The 23,973-nt window shown below is 42.2% G+C and overlaps 1 protein-coding gene across 1 annotated transcript; it reads left to right on the top strand.

Moving 5' to 3' along the window:
- The first annotated feature begins 167 nt into the window (after positions 1–167).
- vimr2 (vimentin-related 2) lies at positions 168–15,439 on the top strand. Its single transcript, XM_068593714.1, has 10 exons — positions 168–277; positions 693–837; positions 973–1,131; positions 1,330–1,449; positions 3,749–3,844; positions 5,868–5,999; positions 8,000–8,131; positions 10,993–11,103; positions 11,200–11,324; positions 14,821–15,439. Exons 1-10 carry the CDS (start codon positions 168–170, stop codon positions 14,861–14,863), a joined length of 1,173 nt encoding a protein of 390 aa, XP_068449815.1. The 3' UTR covers positions 14,864–15,439.
- Positions 15,440–23,973: the final 8,534 nt, after the last annotated feature.

Here is a 23,973-nt window from a genome sequence, read left to right as displayed (position 1 = left end):
CGTTACTGGCTGATGTTCACGGTATATTTAGTCTCCTCGGTGGCCGGCGAGAGATCCGTCCCCTCAGTGCTACATTCTTATCCTTCGTGACTATAAAACCTCCACCTTGGACCTGCCGCCTCTATTTGCCTGTTGTGTTGTAGCCCTGTTTGGACCAGTCCAAAGCCATGGCCATGCTCAGAGTGTCTTCATACCGCAAGCTGTTTGAGGACGATAGCTGGAGTCGAGATGGAGGGATGAGTATGCAGTGTGCAGGGCAGTACCGGGCCTCCGTCAGGTCGGTGTGGGTTTCTGGGTAGAGGGCTGCACTTTGAAATTTTAAGATATTTAGCTGTTAAGGACAGACTAAAGTGTTCCACTTAAAAATATGTAGACGTGAAGAAGTTTTTGAATAGAAACAAATGTTCGAGTGTAAAGTTCACGGGAGTGATTCTAGTTGCTTGGTAGAGTTTACATGTAGATACAGTTACGATAGCTGTTTGTGCTCATGGGTATAATCACGTCATAGTTAATTTCCTGTGACGCTGAACTGCAGACAAACTTTATTTTGTGTTTCCGTCTGAATATGGCAAATCACTTTCACTGTCTTTAGCTTTGTGACAGTCAACTATCCCTGAAGGTGGATCAAATGATCTTCCTTAAAGGATCCCTCAAAATCTGGTCTAGTCTTTGTGACTTTCTCTTCCTCTCAGGGGTGCGGCTGTTGACAAGTGTGACTGTGACAAGTTAGACTTTGTAGCTGCCAAGGCACTTAACAAGGAGGGTCTGAACCGGTTTGTCCAGGACCGCGACATCATCGCGTCCCTTAACGACCGACTGGTCAGACTTATTGAACTGGTGAGGACAGACTGCGCCCAAAACACATCAGCACTCTATTTTCCCTCTTCTGTGTGATGCCTTTTGTTCTTGTTAAATAAGGCAGTACCACTGTGAACCCTATGTAGCCGTTTAATCTCTCTCTTTGTCCTTTAGGCCCGTTGTTTTGAGGAGGAGAATGAGTCTCTTGAGTATCAGATTGTTAAACTTGAGAACAAGCTGAACAGTCGACAAGCCTGCTCCTGCGTCACCTCCGCTGTGGCCGAGCCCGACTACAGTCTGGATGCGGTGGTGGAAAGACTGCGCAGGGAGAGGGTAAGGGTGCTGCGGCTGGGTGTGTCAGCGCTGCTGCATGTTTTGTCTGTGTGTGACATTCCCGAATTGGGTTTTCTCACAGACGGTCCATTGCACTTCTCATTCCATCAATTTTATTTCAGTTTGTGCCGCGACAAACCGGACCGATCTTTTAACCTTGTCAGGATCCATCACTGTCGTCACTGCATCTCCCTGCAGGATGAGATTCTGTGCGACACCGAGGACCTGCAGAAGGAGCTTGAACGCCTGATGAAAGAATACGAGAAGGCTGCACAGCAGAGGATCCTCCTCCAGCAGGGACGGCAAGATGTTGCTGAGGTAAAGTTGAGTTGCAAATACAGCATCAGTACCTGGAAGGCAACTGACAAGTTGGTGGAAGTCTGGGCTTTAACCAGGCTTTAGTAACACAGGGTCCCTAACGCGATACAATGAACGTTCCTATATATAGCATATGTAGGGTAAGCTTAAATAATTTAAAAGTGATTTTCATAAAGGAATTCTGTAATGAATAATTATATTTTACTTTACTACCGACAACAAAAACTATTGACATGTAATAATAAGAATAACTTTGCAGCACATTTTAAAGGGAAGTTGAATTATGTTCTTTGACCAATTTAGTTTTTTCCACCTTGTTCTAAGAAATCAGATCTAGAAATTAAACTAGCCAAAGAGATTCAAAGCCAACAAACGATATCAACTACTTACTAACATCTATAATTGCACATTTTGTGACTTATTGTTGAGATAAAAACAGGCTCTTGTGTTCAGTATACAATATTATTAACCCTGTTGTTGTAAATCCTAGTTGGAACTTTTTAGTGCCTCAGTTCGAGCAACCTGCAAATACACTGTCAGTTGTACCCATAAAAAAAGAATGATAGCAGAACTTGTATTGACAAAGGTCTGAGGCTTTATAGTCAGACCTTTCCTTGTGATAATGTACCTTGAGCACAAGATGGCAGTGTTCTCAAGCCTCTAACTGCGCCACCTCTCCTCGGCCTCCTGGTGAATCAGCTGAAACTCTGCACAGCTGCTCCTCCGTAGCGCTGCCCAATGGGTGTTGATCACCAGCAGTCACGCAGTCTGGGCTGGTGGCCCATTGCAACCTGAGCCACCAACTTTTCCATTTACCCCCCTCTCCCTCACACATGCCAGAGCCCATCTCCTTCCAGCCGGGCCAGATGCGAGGGAGGCTTTAATTTCTCCCTTACAGATGTAATGCAGGCTGTAATACGGTGCCGTAATGTTCCTGCTGGCTCAGTTCTCTGGTTCTGAATTGGAAGCAGCTGCAGGCTGACAAGACTTGGTGGGAAATCGAGGAAGGGCAGAGATGCAGAGCAGAGGGAGCACAAACCAGCTCAACTCACAGCGAGTTGCAGTTCTCTATTTTCTCAAAATAATGGTGATGAGACAAGCCGTGTTTGGTTTGTTTTTTAGTGTACTAATAGAGATTGTATTTCCTCTCCTGGCAGTTCTCCTCCTCTTTTATGAAGGCCTCCACGTTTACCCTCATTTTTAAATTTAGTTTGTCATGTCTTGCATTGCTAGACCTTGTTGGATGCAGCAAAGTACAGGTGCAAGTGAAATGAGTTCACAACATTAACCAGAATTAAAATACAATTAATATCAATTATAATCAGTCTGTTTCATAAGTTGTGCTGGGAAATAAATAAATAAATAACAAATTTAAAAAAAAAATTCTTCAGACACTCTGAGGCAGAATAAGGCTTTTATTTTGCCACATGATTTTAAACCACCTGCCGGTGTTGACCTCAGAGGGTCCTCATTAGAGCGAAAATAGTAAAAAAAACAAAAAACACCACATTTTTAAGGAAAATATCGCTGATGAATCCACTTTATATTTTTTGGAGTGGATGAAGACCAAAATAGACCTGACTTGCATGAATCAGCTGGACGGAACAGACTACAGATTAATACTTATTCTTCTCTCCTGGATGTTAGCAATAAGCAACGGTTCCAAAGTGTCTGCTAAGTGAACTTTAAAGGGTGCTTTTATGTCAGTGTTGTGTTTACAGCTTCTTCTGCTTCTCCCCAAGTGCTCAAAAAGACAACTAATGCTGCTGATGCTAAAGTTGTACCGAATATGATTCGCAAACAAGTTGTCCCCAGCAGCAGGACCGGACTACTCTCACTTACTGCGGTCCATCATGGACCCTGCCAGCGAGGCTCCACAACTTCAGCACCAAACTCTCTCTGCATGTGTCCAAATGTAAATGCCGGCACCCACAGTAATTGCATCCAATACGAATTAATCTGCTTCTTTAAAAAGAGTAGATGAGCTGCGAACCCCTGCTGGCAGATATATTGGAGGACAGGGCTTTTGTTTCTAGTTAGCCTCCTTCTGATCTTCCTCCTCCTCCTCCTCTTCCTTCCTCTGCATTGCGGTGTCTACTTGCTGTTCAGTGAAACAGGTGGATGTGCTGATGGTTCTTAAAATGGTTGTTCAGTGCAGAAGCAAAGGTGTTTTTTTCTTCTTTTCTTCTCCAACCTGTGGTGTGATTTACTGCACAAATGGCAGTGTTCCTCCAACAGAAATGAAGTTGAACTTCTTTACCTGCAGCCTTGTTCTCTTTTAATTTGATTTTCTTTGCAGGAAGTCGATGCTGTGACAGCAGAGTGCTTGGCGCTGAGGGAGCAAGTGACTATCTACGAGGAGCAGCTGGCCAACATGGAGGACCAGCACACAACGGTGAGGGGGAGAGAGGATATATAGCTGCACTGTGATGAAACAGGGATTGTTTATAGCCATGAAAATTAGGCATTTATGTTGGAAAGGAATGATGGAGAAATGCCAAAGCCTGTGGTGTCAAAAACAGCTGTGATGACCCCACTCACCTTGATGAAGAGCCAAAATGAGCCCTACCAACAGGAACATATGGGGAGAGGATTAAAACACAAATTATGTAATTGAGTGTATCGTGCAACCAGTCCAAATTTGGCCCCTTGTTTTAAAAATGTCCACGTGTGTATCTATAATCATAAACAGAGACACAGAGACACAGAGAAACAGATCATTCAGGCCGCACGCACGCTAGCTAGCTAGTGTACTGCTAACATCAGTACTGTCTGTATATTGGCTGTTTTGTGCGAACAAATGAACAAAACCGAGAGGTGAACTTCACATGAATGACACAAGTGAAAATTCTCTGAAGCCGTACATCTTTAACACAGTGACATCTTCTCGTGTCTTGATATGGAAGCGAGTACGCACACGACGCAGAATGTCAAGCTATTGCTTTACCTTGGGACATGTTTGCAACAATATCCAATTCACATCATTACCTTTTATCACATCCACACACACCCTGTTCTCTCAACCTTCTACAATATTTTCCACCTCGCCAGGAGATGACAGACACGCCCCAGTGTCAGATCTCGAGGCTGTAGGCAAAGCGAGAGAGAGGGAGAGAGGGAGAGGGAGAGAGAGGTAGCTGAAGCAGGACCAACTCCATCACACTGTGTTTTTCTCTGCAAAGCCCGGCCGCCCGACATTTAACACACTCCCTCTGGGACACGCTCGATAACTCGCAGTCCGGGAAATGCAGCGGAATACCAAATGAAAACTGAAGTTCCCTTTGTTTTATTAACTGTTGTTATTATCAGCACTTTCAGATACCACATATTCCCCTGACAAATCGGCAGCCATGTCGTTATTTAGGTGCAGGGGAAGAGAGAACAATGTTAAGACTGCCACTGCAGCTCTGCAGCAGTTCATTTTTCTCTGGAATGGATGTGGCTGTTTTTTTTACTAAAGGGGATACATATTGGAAGATGAAGACTAGTATGTTGAGGTCTTTCACGTGTTTAAATCTAGTGTTTGTATTTGAAGATGTGGACTGTAGCCAAGTACTTTTATGCAAATACTGTACTTGAACACATAATTGAAATTCTAGTATTTTCATTTCCTGCATTGTACTTCTACTGGACTAAATTCAGAGGCACATATTGTACTTTACTTCACTACATGAATTTGACAGCTTTAGTTACATTACTAATAAAACGGATACAAATGAAATGTAATGCATGTCAACAGTATATAAAAACACCTCACATCTGCAGAACAATAATGTTTACCTTCTCGTTCATTTCACAGACAATTCTTACATTGGCTGAAGTAATATTAAAATACAAATAATACAAAAAGTATTGATACCACTCTGGGGAAAAAGCACTACAAGTAAAAGTTGGAATGGCATTCAAAATAGTATTATATATTATCAGGAAAATGTCCTTAAAGTTTGTAAAGTAAAAGTATTCATGGCTCTATTCAGTATTCAATTAATGTGTTATTGATTTGTTATAAGCAGCATTTCAATGCAGTAGCCGGTCGAGGTGGCGCAAATTTGAATTACTTTAAGTAGGATTTTTGCAGTTTGATTAATAATAATGCATCATGTTTTATTATATATATATATATATATATATATATATATATATATATATATATATATATATATATATATATATATATATATAATGTATATGTGTGTGTGTGTATATGTCCAGCCGTCAAATGTAAGCAGTGGAATAGAAACTGCAATATTTCCCTCTGAAATCAGAGTAGAAGTATAAAGTAGCATGAAATGTAAATACTTAAGTAAAGTACAAGTACCTCAAAACGTCAGAACAGCACTTAAATAAATGCACTCGGTTACATTTCAGCACTGAGTAAAGAACGTGAACGTGCTTCCTCACTGTGTGTTTGTGTGCAGGCAGTGGAGAGTCTGCTGGAGCCAGCTGAAGGGACGACAGGAGCGGTGGCAGCGATTACGTTCAGCAGCCCTGACATCACTGCGGCCCTGGATGTAAAGGAGTACTACTGCCAGCTGGCTGAGAGCCTCCAGGTACAACACAAACATGTCATGAAGTGCCAAATGCTTTACCGTAGCATGTCTGTATACAACCGCAGAATCACAACAAAGCTTTAAACCGCACGTGAATGGACTGAACCTCGTACTCGCCAGAGGTGGAAACCCGCTAAGTACATTCACTCGAATACTGTATTTTAGGACAATGTGATGGTCCTATTCCACTAATTAGGAGAAAAGTATGTCAGTAACTTGTTGTCTGGCGTCTATCGATGCTTGTTACTTTTCAAATCAAGAATACATTAATACAAACATGATTAGCTTGTATAATACACTGTAAACCAGTGTTTCCAAACTTTTGTTACTTGTGACTGCTTAAAAAGAAGCAATGGCTGGTTGGAGCTCTTTACCTCGTTTCAGATGTCTATAGTCAGATCTCCATCCAGCACAGTTTTAGTGAAGGTTTTCCAGAAAATCAGCAAAAGAAAATGCGTTTCTATCTCCTATGTAATGTCAATAAAAGAAACCAGTCCTGTCTCCTAAAACTTGAATTCACATTCAACAGCAGAGAAATTATCATGTATATTATCATATACACACACACACACACACACACACACACACACACACACACACACACACACACACACACACACACATTTGTTGTCAATTACGTTTGCTTTGATGTATCTCAAACAAGTTTCAAACTGTGAAAGTAAAGAAATATATAATACTAATAAATACAAGGCTTGAGTCCAGTGAGAAGGATGAAATGAACTTTTGTTCCCGAAACATAACCAAGAAGGAGTTTTAACTTTGTCACATTTAGTTTTCATAGAGATGCCAACTTTCCCACCACAGCAAAGTTTTACGTTTATTGTGATATTTTGACATTTTTGAAACAATTTTCTAAATTTATTTTTGTGCGAAAATAAAAATACACTTTTTAGACCGATGGATGGAAACTCACTTTATGACTTGTGAGAAGAGAGTAAACCCTCTTGCCTCCTCACGTCGCAGCACAGCTGTTAAAATGATCCAATATCTCAAAATGTACGTACATATACCTGTTTCACGGAATCTTACTTTTTCCTAAATTTAACCTCCTAAATTATAGTTTATACATGATACTTTCCTCTTCAGAACCAGTCAATTTGAAGCTTAAAGTGCATTTTGTTTGTAATACCTCGGCTGCCCTCCTCATCCTCTAACTGGTCACCTTCTCGCTCGATCTGAAACCTCTCGCTCAGGTCCAGAGTGTAAATCTCAACTTTCACAAATCACTCAACGATACTCCCATTTGTTTTCTTTCCCTCTTAACACAACACAGAGGAAGAACTTGAGGTGTGTGTGTGTGTGTGTGTTGCAGCAAAGGCATGCTGCATTGGGGTCAGACTATAGCTCCGGTGGGTCTGACCTCCTCTGGGTCGAGGATGTCTGCTCAGTTCAGAGGTCATGGCTGTAATCAGACTGCTGGCCGCCTTCCCAGGCTCCTCGGCAGTACCAGAGTGGACGCTGGTGTGCGTGTGTCCTTGATTTAGATGCAAGGCTGAAGGGTATCCAGCGTATTTGTATTTTTGTATGTCTGTCTAGATGCATAGATGTGTTTCTTGTTCCCCACAGCCCCGTCTATTGCCTCTCTCTCCCTCCCACTCGGCTTCTTCTCTCACCAGCTGGACACCGTCCTGTCTGTGCCTGCCCTCAATTACGAGACACAATTGTCTCAATGTTAAAAATGATTGCTATTGGGTTTGAACAGTAATGGTGATTGCTGGCTGAGTCCCACACACCTGTGCACACTCATGTTGCTCGTTTCGGCTGCATTTATTCCATCTAATCAGAAGTGTGGTGGACACGAGGAGAGGTTCACCCATCAGCCGGCATGAGAGGCTCTGATTGCTCTTTGCTCCCCTGACAGAGTGCACTTAACTGCCCAAAAGAAAGCACTATCCTCACGGTCCTGTGCATTTGCAGACTCAAACTAAAAGGACATAACTTTCACGACTCCGCTTCTTCCTCTTCTTCTGTCTTTGCAGTGCGAGTGTGGCGCAGCCTCATCTGCTGTGAGTCGCCGTGGTGATGGAACACAACTGGAAGGGGGAGGGGCCGGAGCGTCAGCAGTCAACGATGTGTCGAAGATGAAGGACATCAGTGAGATGAAGATGCTGGTGAGTGGACTCACCGCTGTTCACTTACTTTTTGTTTTGTTTACCAAAATTACACACAAGTGCTCTACATTAAGATATGGGATTTTGGTTCATTTGCCAAGATTTTGGTATTTCTGCAACTTAACACCTCACAAAGCTCAACAACATGTTGTGCAGACATCTGCATGAAGCCAACTGAATACTCTTCCTTGCAGAGATTTGGATACACAGATTAATACCAGTCTCATGTCTTAACACGAGAAATAAAGCTACAGCAAGCAGCTGATTAGCTTAGCACAAAGACTGGAAACGGGTAAAATGCTAGCCTGGCTCCGTCCAAAGGTAACAAAATCAGAGATGTCAGGCTAGCCGTTTTACCGTGTTTGCAGTCCTTATGCTAAGCTCAGTAAACTAGCTGCGGTCCATATTTACCACACTGACATGAAAGTTGTATCAATTTTCTTCTCGAGCTCTTTCTAAGAAAGTGAATATGCATATTTCCAAACACTTTGGACTATTCCTTTTAAGAAATGACTTTTCTCAAGATTATCCAGAGTAATGGGGACCTTGTAGTTTTAAGTATACATCTCAAACTGAAACTTATAAAGCTCTGCAAATAAAAACCAAACTGTCTACATGCTGGTAAACTTTACCAGCATTCAAAAAATAATCTGGGGTTGTGGGATGAGCTGACCCTTTCAGTCTCACATTTACACATTTAAAACCTTCTTATTCAAATGTTCCCATAACACATGTTCCACCTCTTTACTGACAAAAGTGAAGTGTTACAACTCTCAACTGGCTCTGCTTCGGCCATCAGCTCCTAAATCAGACATAATGGTGAGAATGAATGGTTTCCCACAGCAGGCGAAGGGAGTAGAGAACAGCTGAGTGACAGCAGAGCAACAGTGTGGGAGATCCTGCTGACCAGAGTGTTTACTCTGCGGACACTTTTAGCAGGAGATGTGAGGAGCTCGGCTTCAGCTCAGATGGGATTTATTGCCCTCCGTGTCCTCTGTTATTAAGTCCAGTCTTTCAGAGCGCCTGCAGCGTCCTAAACGTCTTAAAACTTGACACACACACTGACTCGGAACGGAAGAGAGGAAATAAACCATCGGATATTTCTCATCCAACCAGCTGAAAAATGAACGCAATGGAGCTTTGAATTAAATAGAGTGAAGCATCAATAAGGAGACGGGACAGTATGTTATGAGTAAAGTCACCAGGTGACTCCAAAAACCACCTTCTCTTCCTTCACATTAGTCTCCTTACCATCCATCAGTGATCCGACCACAGCTGACACCTAACCACAAACTGTAACAAACATGGTGGTTTGGTTCTCATTACTGTGGCGGCAGTTCTACCTCCAGCTCTTTAAATAAACATCGAGCCTCTGTAACCACAGCAGAACTCTCCCGACATCCTCTACTTTTCTCTAAAATGCCGCACAGAATCCCCAGTTCGGCTCAGTCCAGCCTGACGGATGAACAGCACGGCTTGATCTGCTCTGTTTCCTTTCTCGCCTGTGATGGATGCCTCGGGTCTGGTTTCTCGCTGAGACACAACATGGCCAAACAAACAGATTGCAGTGAAATCAGCCCTGACGCAGAAATGTATATAATAGAGCAGGCACTGATGGGGTCGTACGCCACTACTCTCATACTCACACAGCCCAGACCTCACTTATCATGCCAGGCAGAACGGACGAGTGTGGGAGTAAGTGACTCGACCAGGTTTGGGAGTCATCATCAGCCTGTGAGTTGTTACTCGGGTCTTCTTCTACTCGCATGATCTCGCTGAAAGACGACCGCATGGATCCCCATCTGGCTGTGACAGCTAATTGTTGAACTTCTGTGATTGCTGTAATTACTCACGGCAGGACACCACAGCTTCAGACATGGGGGGCAGCTATGCTCCTGCTTTAGTTTGTTGAAGTAAAGAAACCTGTTTTATCTGTGAAGCTTGGTTTGATTGGCACACTTAAAGGTCTCGAGTGTAGGACTTAAGGGGCTCTGTGAGCAGAAATAGACACAGTATTCCTTCTATCTTTTCATTAGTGTATAATCGACTGAAACTAAGAACCGTTTACGTTAGCTTAGAATAAGCCCTTCATATCTACAAGTGGACGAGGGGTCCTCTTCCATGGCGGCCACCATGTTTTACCGCTATTCTAGCCCAGAACCAACAAACCAAGCTATGGCTCTCGACAGGGTTTTTCTGAAGGCAACCGTGGTTGGGTCAGGAGGGGTATTCAGAGACAATTTGCAACCTCACCACTAGATGCCACTAAGTCCTTGAAGTTCTGGTTCAGTGGAGCTCAAATTATATCCATTTATAGAAGTTTGGTAATTAACCAACATATAATTACTCCATCTTTCTTTTAGATCATAGTTTTGGATTTTCCAAGCCACATATTCTGGCTTCATCATTCCCGTTTTTTGCTAGAAATCCTTTTAAAACTACAAATGTCAACCTTGTGGTAGCACAGGATCAAAGTCAGTAGGATTTATCATCATTTAATAGTTATTAGATATTACTGTTCAAAACAAAGTGATGGACTAAATGACTGATGATATCAACAGAGTCACACTGCTAGATACTTTTAAAAAGCTTTAATAAAATAATTACCTGCTCAGCATCAAAGGGCAGCCAAAGGGAGTGATGATTTGGTGACAGTGGAACATCAATCAGTCAAAAATCCAGATGCATTTCTCTGTAGTTGGCAAGACATGAAGCTAAAGAATAGTACATATGGGATGTGCTTGTTTCTATGTGGCTAGAAACACAACACTGGGCATGAGACAAATCAGTAAAAAAAAAAACATTATTTGGGGTGTTTTTGAACAAAAAACCTCTGCTGTATTTCGTCTGTATTTCTGTAGATGTCAGAGCTACAAAAGGAGCTGGCTGAGCTTGAGCTGAGTAACGAGAAGCTCGAGGACGAGGTTGAGATGAAGACGGCTGCATACATGGACGAGATTGCTGAGTTGGAGGTCTGAGAGTGGACTAATTAAGGATTAATTATCGGCGCAAAAGACCAGTGGTTTGGACTAATTCTGTCATGTATTCCCACCCTGTCTGTTATCCAGTGTACTACAGATGAAATGCGGCACCAAGAGGCCGACTTCAAAGTGCAGAAGAAGGAGCAGTGTGAAGACTACAAGGAGCTGCTCAGTGAGAAGATGGCCAGAGACATGGAAATTGCTGCCTACAGGTAAGATAGTAATATATCTGATCTTTTAAAAAACAAATGAATGCAAAACTGCTTTGAATAATGATGTTAATATATGAGCTGGGCTTCATAACTCGAGAGAAAACTGAGGATCAGGTTAGCCTGCAAACATAAACCTATACTTCTCACTAAACTGATTTTTTTGTTTAAAGGATCCCTGTTAGCTTCCAGTTAGGCATCATAAACACAGCTGCATTTTGTGAAACGCCAATCTGAACATTCACTAATCCAGAAATAACTATTAAATGATGATAAATGAAATATACTTTTAAATTACACTGAATCAATGCATAACTCAAACTACGGACAAATCCAAATCTAGGCAGGCTGTATATACTGTGGATGGACGTCATTACATTATCCAGTCAATATTTAGACCAGTACTCTGTGCAATTTGTAATCTCATAAGAAGAGTTTTTGTGTTCGTGCGTGTATATATTTATTTTGACTTGCTTGTATGCCCATGTTCAGAGCTACTAGACACCAGAGTCAAATTCCTTAATGTTGGCTAATGAAACTAGTTCTGATGAAAAGATGGACCAGAACAACCGTCTGTAACACTGACAATTGTTCGGGTCGGTCCCACAGATGGGTCACAGAAGATGTAATTACAGTCACGAGATACATTAGCAGAATCTCTTCCATCGTCTTTTATTTAACATGTATATCTGCAGTACACCTTTTAGCCACATGAGGTAGCCTGAATGTTCATGTTGTTCTGATAATTGTAGCCTACTTACAACATGGCATCTGGTTTGAAAGATGAGCGTACATGCTGTTGGTTTTACTGATGACAGGGAAAAAACAAAAGCCTGTTAACTCTGCCTAAATGTATATTGTTTGACTGACGAGAGGAAATGAAAAGACTAAGATGGCCTGTTGACTCTCCCCAATGCATTTATTTGGTCTCATTTATGAAAATATTCAACATATGTATATGTTTTCAGTAACGCATGCATTAATGCATTCGTTAATCTTTTCTTCTGGGGTTGACTTACAGCAATAATTACATTTAGCTTTGAAATAGATTATAACAGCCAGAATATTAGCACTGATGCAATTCCCCACACTGACACTTAAATACCCTCACAACTCTCATTGCCCTCTAAAAAAGAGCTGCAGGTCGTTATTCTTAAATGGGACCCCTGAATTTGCTGTATGGTGTACACAACGCACGATTATACCAGAGAAGATAAGGAGACTTTTTAAACAGTGCGGTTCAACTGTCAGCGAGACTGTCAGTCAACAGGACAACTGTGAACCAGCACTCTGGGTCAAAGATGGACCGCCATGTCTGCTGGAGAACATGGAGGTGTTCATTCCAACACAAACACTGCACCAGGTGGTTTCACTGATTACTTCTCCTGTTAAAGGTGTCATAAAGTCAACTGCTGAAGTTTCTGATTGCAATTAAAATGGGAATTGCTGAGACTTCCCTGACATGTATTGTAGATCCCCGTCTCTGCGGTAGGGGGTCAAATGAAAACAGACGTCCCCTGCGGTGCCGCGCATTATTTAAACCTGTCGAGGAGAATGAACTGTTAGGGGCAAAGCACACAATAACCCTGAGATGATTTCATTAGATTCAAATTAACTTGATCCTGTGTTTGACATTCTTTACATACTGTATGAGCAAATTGTGAATCACGCGAGAAAACACTCGGAAAGGATGTGGGCGGCATTCTTATTCAACAAGACGGTTCTGCGTAAGTGTTACTTTGACTATTGTAAGAAGTATCTCCACAAGATTCTGCCTACATGTCCAATATTGTTAAAGCATCTCGTATAATGTAACTTGGACATCCACATTGTCCATTCATAAGACATTCTTGCAAACAAAGGACTGCCATCACAGGCCAGATGGGGTCACAGGAAACGGGTCCTACATATTATGCAGTGTCCTGTTCGTGAGCTTGAAGACGTTTCATGACATTCCTTCATTCCACTGACGTTGTTTAACCACCTGCCGTCCTGGTATGCAGACTGACGCACTTTAAGCACCACCTCATCCTGCTGCCACAGGCTTCCTCCTTGTCCCTCCAATGCCGATCCGACTGCATCTGACCCCCAGGGGGCCCTGCTGCAGACCTGCGCTCCGACCCTCACAATGCCTCATTTGAATGGGCGAAGAGGGCCTCGCATGTCAGCGCTGTATGCTGGGCCAGGGCCAGCGCTTCTCCACGGCAGCCTGTTAATGTCAGCCGTCTCCTTACACAAATTTCCAAATTCGCCACAGTTTTAATTCTCTCTCGTTACCCAACAGACAGTCCCAAAGACATTCAAGGCAAAGCAAAGGCACACAGTCAACGCCAACTTTATTTTCTCCCGTTTAAAAAAAAAAAACTTTACTAGATGTTTTGTCATCCGTGATTAAAACCATGAATAAGAAATGAAAATGGTTGATTATTCTCTCCGTGCCGTGGCAAACTGTCTGCACAACAGACCCTAATGACCTCAGGCTGCCATTACTGGGTAGCTTATCGCCTGTGAAAGCATCTCAGAGCAGTTGAGGCAGATGCTCACTGCTTTTGCTCTCTGCTAATATGAACTATATAACACTGCTCACGCTGCTCGCGCTGCTGCATGACTCAGCAACAAGTATCTCAACCAGGGGCCAGATCCATTTGAGTTGAGTGCAGTGGATTACTTCTGCAGGTCCTGCTGTAACCTAAAGCTGCTTTAATTCACAATTGTATATTAACAAGTGATGACTCCTCTTCACACGACTAAGCTAAACTACATCTTTCAGTTCATTGTTTTGGTTTTCTGGCTAGCAACTTTGCTGCTGTGGTTCTCATCTCTCTCTCATCACCAGCGTTTCCAGATGCAGCAGACAGCTGTTTTCAGTGAAAAGCTTTTTAAAACCCACTATAAGTTCCATTCCCAGTATCAAACAGCAGACAGACACAGTTAGGGACTGGCTCTTCAGCTGCTAAATGCTTCACTGTGTTCACAAGCTAGATATTTTCCCAGGAGTTGGTGATCAAAAAGTTTAAAGAGTTTAAATATTGGATTCATCCAATGGACACAAAACGTGACGTCAATTGCATGACACATTTGCTCCATGTCTGCTGGATGTGTAAATAATCAACTGTTAAGCTAACTAGTACATCTTATCAACTTTATAAGATGTTGTCAATGTTGTGTTTAAAGCTTATTGCATTAAAAAAATATCAGTTTCTGCAAGTTTAGCAATCAACCTCTGGTTTCCCTCCGCGTGAACGCTGTTAGGTCTGTCAGCACTGTTGCCGCTCTTTGCAATGTGTGTGCTTTTAACACCTTTAGAAGTTAGCCACCTGCTCAGCAGCCGCTATGTTGAGAGCCCTCTAAGGTATCTCTAGATTCCCTGTTGAGAGCCTTTAGGGTGAGATCATTTTGTCAACGGCTCTTTCCGAAGTCGAGAGGAAACTTGTGAGTCTGTCAATGTGGTCATCTGTACTTTGTTCGTTGATGTATTTCTCTGGTTCATTCATAATAGGAGTTTGGTTGAGGAAGAGGAGGAGAGGCTGTGGGACCTGTGACGTGACGGCGGACAGTCAGACGGGCAGGCGGGACACTCCCCGTCACATGGATTAGAAAACAGACCAAAGAGAAACGAGAAAAAACACACTGACATCAGCACTAGGATCAAGCTTAAGGTACCAATGCAGCAATTTAAGCAAAACTTATCATGACAGATTAATGCCGTCTGGAGGTCTAAACCAGGCCATTGATAACAGGTTGCTGGCAGATGACCCCGAGACTCCAAGAAAGATGGAGCTGTCTCAAAGAGGTGGGAGGATGGGGCTGTGCGATGAGTGTGTATCCATTCAGTGTCTGGCAGGAATATTTTCTTAAGTGGGTTTATCTTTACCAGCTAACTGATGCGTTTCATAAATGGTTTGTGGTTTGTCCCCTCTTTGTTGGATCAGTCCCACACACACAGAAACACACACACAGACACACGCAAGTTAAACTGTGTGGCTCCACGAAGTCCCCCTCCCCCTTCTACCACCTCATCCATCACTCAAACTTTGTCTGATTACCTGCTCTTAACCCTTGACCCCATCACTGTTAACAAACATATTGACTGCTCTCCTTTTGGTTACTAAAAGCATCCCACCTCGTTCATGTTTTGTTTTTATATATCACAGACTGTCTGATGTGCAGTGCACTGTTTGCTTTTCAAATGGTTCATGAAGTTGTTTTTTCTGCTTTTACAAAATGAGCACCTGGATGTTTCAACAAGAAACGACTGTGTGATTCATTATTGCTCCTTTTGAAAAGCAATCTCCCAATTTACTGTTACTGAAATAAGCTTTTGGTAATGCATTCCTCTGTAAGCTTTCCTTAATTTCAACATGACTTTCAAACTGTCTGTAATAAATCATGTGAGCTTCCTGCTTCTGCACAAGCATCAGTATGTGGTTTAAATTAAAAATAAAAGTAGTTGCATGAGAGATCAAATCATTCTGTGTGATTTCTTTGGTGAAAATCTCTGTTTCATGAGAAACTGCTTGGGAATATTTAAGACGTTTTCCCACAAAATGTAAGTATGCAGAGTGAGATTAATGTTCCGTGATCCTTCTTTCATTCATCTTCATGTTCAACGAGAGATTTCAACATTCCCAGCTATTAATGATTTCAAAGGCTTGTTAGCTTTGCCATAAAGATGAAAAATGCTGCTAATAACGGATCAGATAAGATTAGCCACAATCTGTGAACTTGTGGTGACGAGGAGTTAGTCTCTGTAATAATTGAGTTCAGTGTCTGGAGAAAGAGCTGGGAATGGGTGGATACGGTGACTTGTTTAATTGTCCCAACATGAAACATGGCCGGCTCGGGAGGAAGCCACCGTGTCTGTTTGCTCGGGGCTGAAGAGCTCAATCGAGACCTCCGAGGAGGTGGAAGACTTTGTATTCCCCTCAGTGTGTTCCTCTATACCTCTCAAATACAAAGCCAACGAACCATCCAGCATTCCTGATCTCATGGGACTGCTCCGTCTCTGCCTCGTGGTAAATATGAGAATATCTAAGGAAACTGTCTTCCACTTCGACTTGTGCGTTCCCTTCTTTATCGTCTCTGCCTCTTGAGGAAAGGTGATTGACTGTATGGAAATCCAGAAAATAGACTGCACCAGAATAATAACATGTAGGCTTCATATCCTGCGCTAGTCAATGTGCTTCCATACAGGAGAAGTGCACACCTGCATTCAGACATTTGACTGAGCAGTCGAATATCCCAAAAATGAAATGATAACAAGGGGTATACGGAGGAGAACACATCATTTTTAGGCCCATTCAGGTGTATTAATAAGGGTTGTCATCAAACCCCAAACAAGGACAAAATTAAGATCGATATTAAAACCAGACCTTCATTTGTCTGCGTGAAGGGGTTAATGCTCACATAAGAGCACCAATAGAAAGCTCTGTGAGGCTATATGTGGGAACACTGCTGACAGCATGCTAAAATGCTCACAATGACTATTTTAAAATGCTGGTGGTTAGCATCACCACCTTAGTTTTAGGGTGTTAGTATGCTAACGCTTGCTAATTAGAACTTAACACAAATTACAGCTGAGCGAAATATCAATACCTTTTCGTATGAACCATTGTATTGGGAGTCATTTGTTACTATTAATAATTATATGAATGCAAAGCGAGTGTTCTGCCCCCAGAGCTCATGCCCTTTGGGTTATGTTGTTCATGTTCTTTTATTTTGAAATGCACTATGAACAGGAACTGCAGGAGGAACATTTAGTAGTTTTAAGGAGATGGTCTCTGAAAATCATCCACTGCCATCCATCATGTCTTTACGCCTTCAAAAGCGTAGTCTGTTTGCTCTTATTTGAACCGTGTACGTCGGAGCTGCACAATAAAGCATCTGGAGCTTGGAGAATACATCCTCACCCCCGTATTCATTCAAATGGAGTTTGGCTTACTGCTGAATTGTGTACCAAGTCTCTCTCACACACACACACACACACACACACACACACACACACACACACACACACACACACACACACACAAGAAGAGCAGTACAATGAGGGTCTGAACCAATCTTTTAATTATTTTGACATTTAACTCAAAAGCATGATTATTAGCCTCTTGGTGGTGCTAGAAAAGTTAAGGGAAACAAGTTAAGGGGATAATCTTCTGGGGGTCATAAATGAACCAAAGTGATGGACTGACTGACATCGCTGCAACCAAAAATACAAAACATCAATATTGCCCTGGAAACAATACATGTATAAAGAAAACATGAATTCCCATAATGATAATTAATAGTTTGATAGTTTTGATTGGGTGAAATGACACAAATCACATGACCCTGAGAAAAACACAAAATAAATGTGTTAATTCTTTACAAACACAATGAAGTATTTCAAAGACTGTGATATTTGTGAGTCTAGCGACCTCATCGCTCCTCTGTATTCCTTTGCCCCCGTCACACGTCCTTGACAACTGAGAAAAATGCGCATTAACCCCTGAAAGCTGGTCGGTGACACCGAGTGGCCTGGGGCAGGACTGTGGCACCTCTGCTCCTTGAAGCCGGACAATTTGATTTGAAGGCGGAGATTTTTAAAGCTGAGTCATGGATCAGTGGTCAGCCAGTCCCTTGGTCCTCCCCTCTCCCCCCCATTTTTTTTGCCTTGATGGTGTCTGTGGATGGATGGGGGTGGGGGGTGGGGGGGATTTGGGAAAACAGCCAAAACTGCCTAACACCAACAAACAAAGAAAGCACTGCTGGGAATAAAGCAGAGTTTAGTTCCTCTGGGTAACGTTTGCTGTGAATGTTTCACGATGGTTTGCTGGTACTGAAAGAAACTATTTCACACAACATGTGCTGTGGATATAACATCCCATTAACTTCAAGTGGTGCAGGAATGTCTTAATATTAAGAGTGGCAGGGCAACGCTGATACATTTTGACATCTGAGCTGGTTTCATCTGTCCACAAATTTTAAATCGGCTGCAGAGGAATCTGATTAAGGCCTGAGCTAATGGTGATCGAGGTCAGCTTGTGTGACTCAGCTCGGCTGTCACCTACACATAGGTAAACCCAAAATACTGTTTCCCCCTCCAGGTTCACCCAGACAAATAAACACTGTCCCCACTAAGGACAAAAGTAATCTTTTAAAGTCTCTTCGTGGCAGCTCGGACGAAATGAACCAAGCTGGTGTTTAGAAAGCAAATAAATAAGAGAGGACAGGGTTGAATCGAGGAAGAAAATAAGAACTGTAAAAATATACAAAGGAGAGCGCTATTGAGAAAGTATTTCCTTAACAAGAGGGGAACAAATAATAAATTATGGGGCCCCTCTCCCTTGAGGCAGGACTGGCACGCCTCAGGGTAGAAGGAAGTGGGCATCGCTCTTTTTTTATAAGGGTCGTGGACAGTTTTCCACGGTGGGAGCATCACACAAGTCCCGAGAGAGAACTCCTTCAAGGAATGTTTACACACACAAATGCACACACCGCTCCCCACGCACAGCTTAAGTACGTCATGCAATGCTGAATGAAGATGGTGGTAGTGTGACTGCATAACCCCCGGGTCCCCCATCATGTCATCGCTGTAGTTCCTGCCCTCCTCATAACAGCAGTCCCACTTGGCTTGTTCAACTGAACGACTGCTGACAGCTGTGACCCCACGTTTACCCCACACTCCCCCTCGTGTCTGTCCCAAAGCAGGTGGCAAACACCCCCAACACAAGGCTCTCCATGTTGAGCCTCCATCTGATATGACATTTTGATACCTTTAATTTCTTGGCAAAAACTCAAGTACCTTGTAACTTGATGGAGAGATAAAGGAAAGCAGGTGTTTTTTTCTTCCCCAAACTCCCCACACAGTGGGTTAGCCACGGCCAGAGTTGATGAAAGTTTTCCTTTTCTTCCAAAGTGTTGGATTGAATGGAAGCGGATAAAAGTCGAGACTACAGGAACACGAGAGAAAACCGGCAGGATTTGTATTCTGCTGCAGTGGCTTTCACACCCATGAAAGGATGTTAGCATCTTTTTAAGCATAGTGACTTTATTGTCGGCTCAGGGCTTACACCGATCCAACCATTTGCTGTATTGGATTCTTGGCAGATGGCCTGCGTGGATCTTGGCCACCCTTGAACTTAGTTCTCATGTTAAGCTTCACTTGTCAGGAGACGGGCTGCTCCCTGCACTTACCCTACACATAGGAACTTATGTCTTGCTTTTAATGGTTTCTTATCAGTTAGAAAAAAAAAATCATATCACATAGCTGCTGCTGCAAGAGGTCCTCCCACCTACTGCAGCACTTAACCTGATTATTTTTCTGGAATTTCTGTGTTGATAGATGGTGTACTGCGATAAACAGTGCATAGAAACACAGTATAAGGATGAATTTGATTCAATTTGATTGCAAACAGGGAGCCCTGTTATAGAGTATAAATGGTTTAAAAACACAAGTGCATTCGCAGACCACCACAAAGGCCTACAATTCAACATAATGTGCTACGATCTACAAAGTGTTATCCATGATTTATAAAAAAAATGCATTAAATTAGTTGTTGCCCACTCAACAGCTTGTAGACACAACACTGACATATTATCAACTGTGGTGTTTTCAGACAGCGAGCCGCCTCCATTCTTTTCAATGTAAACACGACTGCATCAGAGGATGAGGAGAGGACGAGGAGAGGATGGCGGCTGTCGCTTTTGTAAACACTTTTGACGGCCATATATGTGACGTCATCGACTAAGTTAATGTATTGTCTAAAAGCCCCTTTTATAGTTGTTTTGCTAAATTTGTTAGTTGTTTATTTACACACTGAGATATATATCAACGTTAACATTAATTTGCAGTCTGGTTTCGAGCAAATTGATGGATTTAAGTTCAATATTCACTTTTCTTAGCTCTGTTTTGCTCTCCATCAACTCCTGAGAACAATATTGGGCTCTTTACTACGTCAATGCTCCAGTTTGTTCACCAGGTAACCACTAACTTTGTCTGTTTGCGGCCTGGTGCTGAACATGTAGTCTACAGCGGGTTTATCGGAGCTTTTGCACTGAACTACATGCTGCAAACCAAAACAATGTGCTGAAAGTTGCTAAAACCTTTCACAGAGCTGAGGATTTCTTTCTGTGGGTTTGTTACTATGAGCGTCACATTTGACATTACACAAAAACATTTGAATCATTGTTGATTTAAAAATATTGATAAGTGCAGCTTTAAATCAGTACGAGGGTCATGTTTTTTAGTCAATTTATTCATGTCACCCATTGACTTATTTGAGCACATAACCAATTCCTCTTCCTGTGCCTCTGAGGACTTGGAGCCAGAGCACCAGTAGTCCACACTATCATAATTTGTGCTGGGAGTAAGAAATCACATGTGTCACAGTTTATGTCAGCAGCCGTAGCCCCGAGCAATGGCTGGTTTAGAATTTGGAACAAGCTACGAAATCATTTTCTTAGCGCAGCAGTCATTCATCTTTTTCCCAGACACCCAGACATCTCAGGCCTGCTTCCTCTCAAACTGACGTGGCCGGCAGGTAAGCAACATTTTCCATTCTCAGATCCCATGTAGGTTTTTTAAATTATATTTTACCATACATTAAAATGTAATCTGCTTGTACGCTGACATGATTTCCACATCTTGAACTTGAATCTGTGTCCCATTTGACAGAAACCTTTCCGTGTCATGTAAAGGACAACAACATCTGGACCAAACAGAGATTACGTTGCGTAAGAAGGTTTTCCACCAATTACATCTTGGAATCGTCGACTGCATTATTTTCAATTGTAGGACAGCGCAAACACTCTTTGTTGTACTCCGACTGTGAAGTAGGTTCTTTGTTCAGCTTGTCTCCTGAAACCTTTCTTCATAAGTGACCATTAAATGGATGGTTGAGTGTTCAGCCACCAGTGAGCCTCGGTAGACGCGCTACAGGGCTGAACTGCCCCTGTGCCGTTTCACCTCAGAGGCTCACCAGAGGACCTGTCAGGCTTGCAATGTTTTACAGCTCAGTTTGCAGACAAAACACCTCACAACCAAATCCCTTCAACAACATCTGCTGCCAATTTAGCCGGGGCATTCCTGCAGTCTGTGCTGTTTAATATTCACAGGGGTTAGGATCTGCCAGGACAGGGGTGGATGGGGACGGTAGGGGAGGGGGGGAACCGGCTTCTGCAAGCCTTTGGTCCGTAGTCCAGACACGGTGAAAAATGAGGGGTTAACAAAGAGTGAGCTGGAGCAGGAGTGGGTTAACTGGGCTAATTTGCAGGGATAATAGTGGTGCTCATGGAAGGCCTTTGGGGAGCAGCGGTGTGGAACACAGACCTGATGGTGCAACCACACAGGAAGTTTACAGCTTGGCCAAAAATGTATTTAATCATCAAACAGGCAGCGAGGAGCTGGTGGCATGGCCGGAGCCAGCAGCCATCCTGATGATGAAGACAAATGTTTGGACAAGGGGCCAGACGCAGCACCAGATCCACACCTCCCAGATTTCAGAGCATTGAAACCTCTTTTATTGGCCAAGTCTGGCAAAGGTGCATGTTTTCTTCTTCTTTTGCCAGTAGCCTTGAGCGAGATTTTAACAATATAGAGTACATTATATACATCTTTAATTATTCTCATGTGAGTATACTTAAAATTACAAACAACAAAAATGGACGCATTGCAACATTTATAGGAAATGACTTGTGAACAGTAGAACGAAAAACAGTCTTTTATTAGCAGTCATCAAAGTATCCGGCATACATAACGGCACATATGTGCTGCCTGACTGAGTTAAGAGAGAGTAATAACCCAGTTATTTGATAATTAGACTCCTGGCCTCTTTAAATATGGCCGCACAACGTCCTTGTGAATTTTTATGGATGTATCCCAGGCACTGCTAACTTTAGACAGAAGAAATTCACATCAGTTTTCTTCCTTTTCGTCGAAGTTTGTTGATTTCTACGAGAAAATATATTTTTGATGTATATTTATTTATTTTGGACATACAATACCTTGCAGGGACAGAAACCTTAACATGCAAGAAATAATACACAACACTTAAAATACTGAAGCTCAACTATTTGTTTCAGCGGGATGCAGTCCTCGTTTGTGGGAATATTTACTTTTCGTCCTGTGTACAGGCTATCAATAACTCCCCCGTTGTTTTGGGGTGAAATGGCATTTATGTGAAAATAAATTCTCTCTATATTTTGCAGAACTTGTCCTCGTTGCTAAAAGAACGCGCCCACACTGCTGAGAGAATGGTATTTCAGCAGTGGACACAACCAGGGCTGTCTAATGACTCTCTGAAAGGGTGATGTGGATCGTGCGACACCTCCGCTGCTCCCTCACTAAAGGACACCCCTCGCCATGGCAACTGCATAAACATCTGTCTTCCCATTCAAGGGAAGGTCTTGAGGGAATATACAAGCCTGCAATTTATTATATATAAGAAGAGCCCCAGCTTGTGTGTACGTCCATATTGCTGCCTGGTGGACCGAGAGAGCGACATGTAATAATGAGGACATCAGATTTCATATTTATATTAAGTGCAGCCACATATGCATGTGTGATGGTTGGTGGTAGGACCTGTACAAAATATGCCTTTTAACCAAAAAATATGCCATATAACCTGTTTTGTTAAGAGTTAGATGTCGAGATTGAAACCCCATTCGTGTCTGTATGGTAAATACACAGCCAGCTACACATACAGAATGGGAACAGATATGGCAAATGAATTTCTATTAATACATTTGGGGTTTTGGACAAATAAACAAACAGACCATGTTAATTAATGATGTGTTGTTAAAGTTCTTTTGAACCTTTTAGGCAGACTAGTTGTTTCCCTTTGCTTCGAGTCTTTAAGCTAACCAACTGCTGGCTGTAGCTTCATATTTGGGAGACATGATGTTGTAATAATGTCTTTATTAGTGTTAATTATTTTATTTATAGTAAATGCAGATTAATGATGTTCACCCTTTATTAATGCTTTACTTACATCTTTAACAGGATTATTAGAATGTGGAAATACCTGAGCCCGTATCACTGGAAATGACAACAGTTAGAGATTTTTCACAATTTGGGAACCAAAACATTTTGTATTTATACATATTTACATATAGTAACTGATGTATTAGCCACTGTATATAAATCAAGCGGTTTGGTAGTTTTAATTCATTCATTCGTGTGTTATGCATCCAGTGACCTGGAAATAAAACCCCACACATATTTTTCATTTCCAACTTCATGTAACATTCAGGATCCTGTCGGTTTCCATCATCTTGTAGTTATGTCAAAACACGTTTCAAGGATCTGTTGATACGTGGCATCAAGGAGCCGTCCACACTCTTTAACATGTTTTACATTCCCACCTCATGCCATGCGTTACACCGAGGAGCAGTTGGCTTGATGCTGACAGAGTCTCTAAACATCATCGTACAAGGAAGAGTTTGCTCATGCTGAAAACGAAATGAGGCGATTGAAATGCATGCAGTGGCCTCATTTAAAAAAATAAAAAAAAACAGCTTTTTGCAGGGTTGAGGTAAATGTCATTTTGAACCATTATTAGATATGTTTTATGTTAATAAGTCAAAAGAACAGCCTTCTGATAAATACCAAAAGTATTTTTCTATCCCTAAATGGAAAGTAATTTTGATTCCCTGTTAGTAAGAAAAACAT

Source organism: Clinocottus analis, unplaced genomic scaffold, assembly GCF_023055335.1.
Source record: "Clinocottus analis isolate CAN_PGR_092001 unplaced genomic scaffold, fCliAna1.0.p SCAF_10, whole genome shotgun sequence".
Taxonomy (NCBI): Eukaryota; Metazoa; Chordata; class Actinopteri; order Perciformes; family Cottidae; genus Clinocottus; species Clinocottus analis.
The sequence above is the reverse complement of the archived record's forward strand: the minus strand, read 5'-3'. Positions and strand labels throughout refer to the sequence as shown.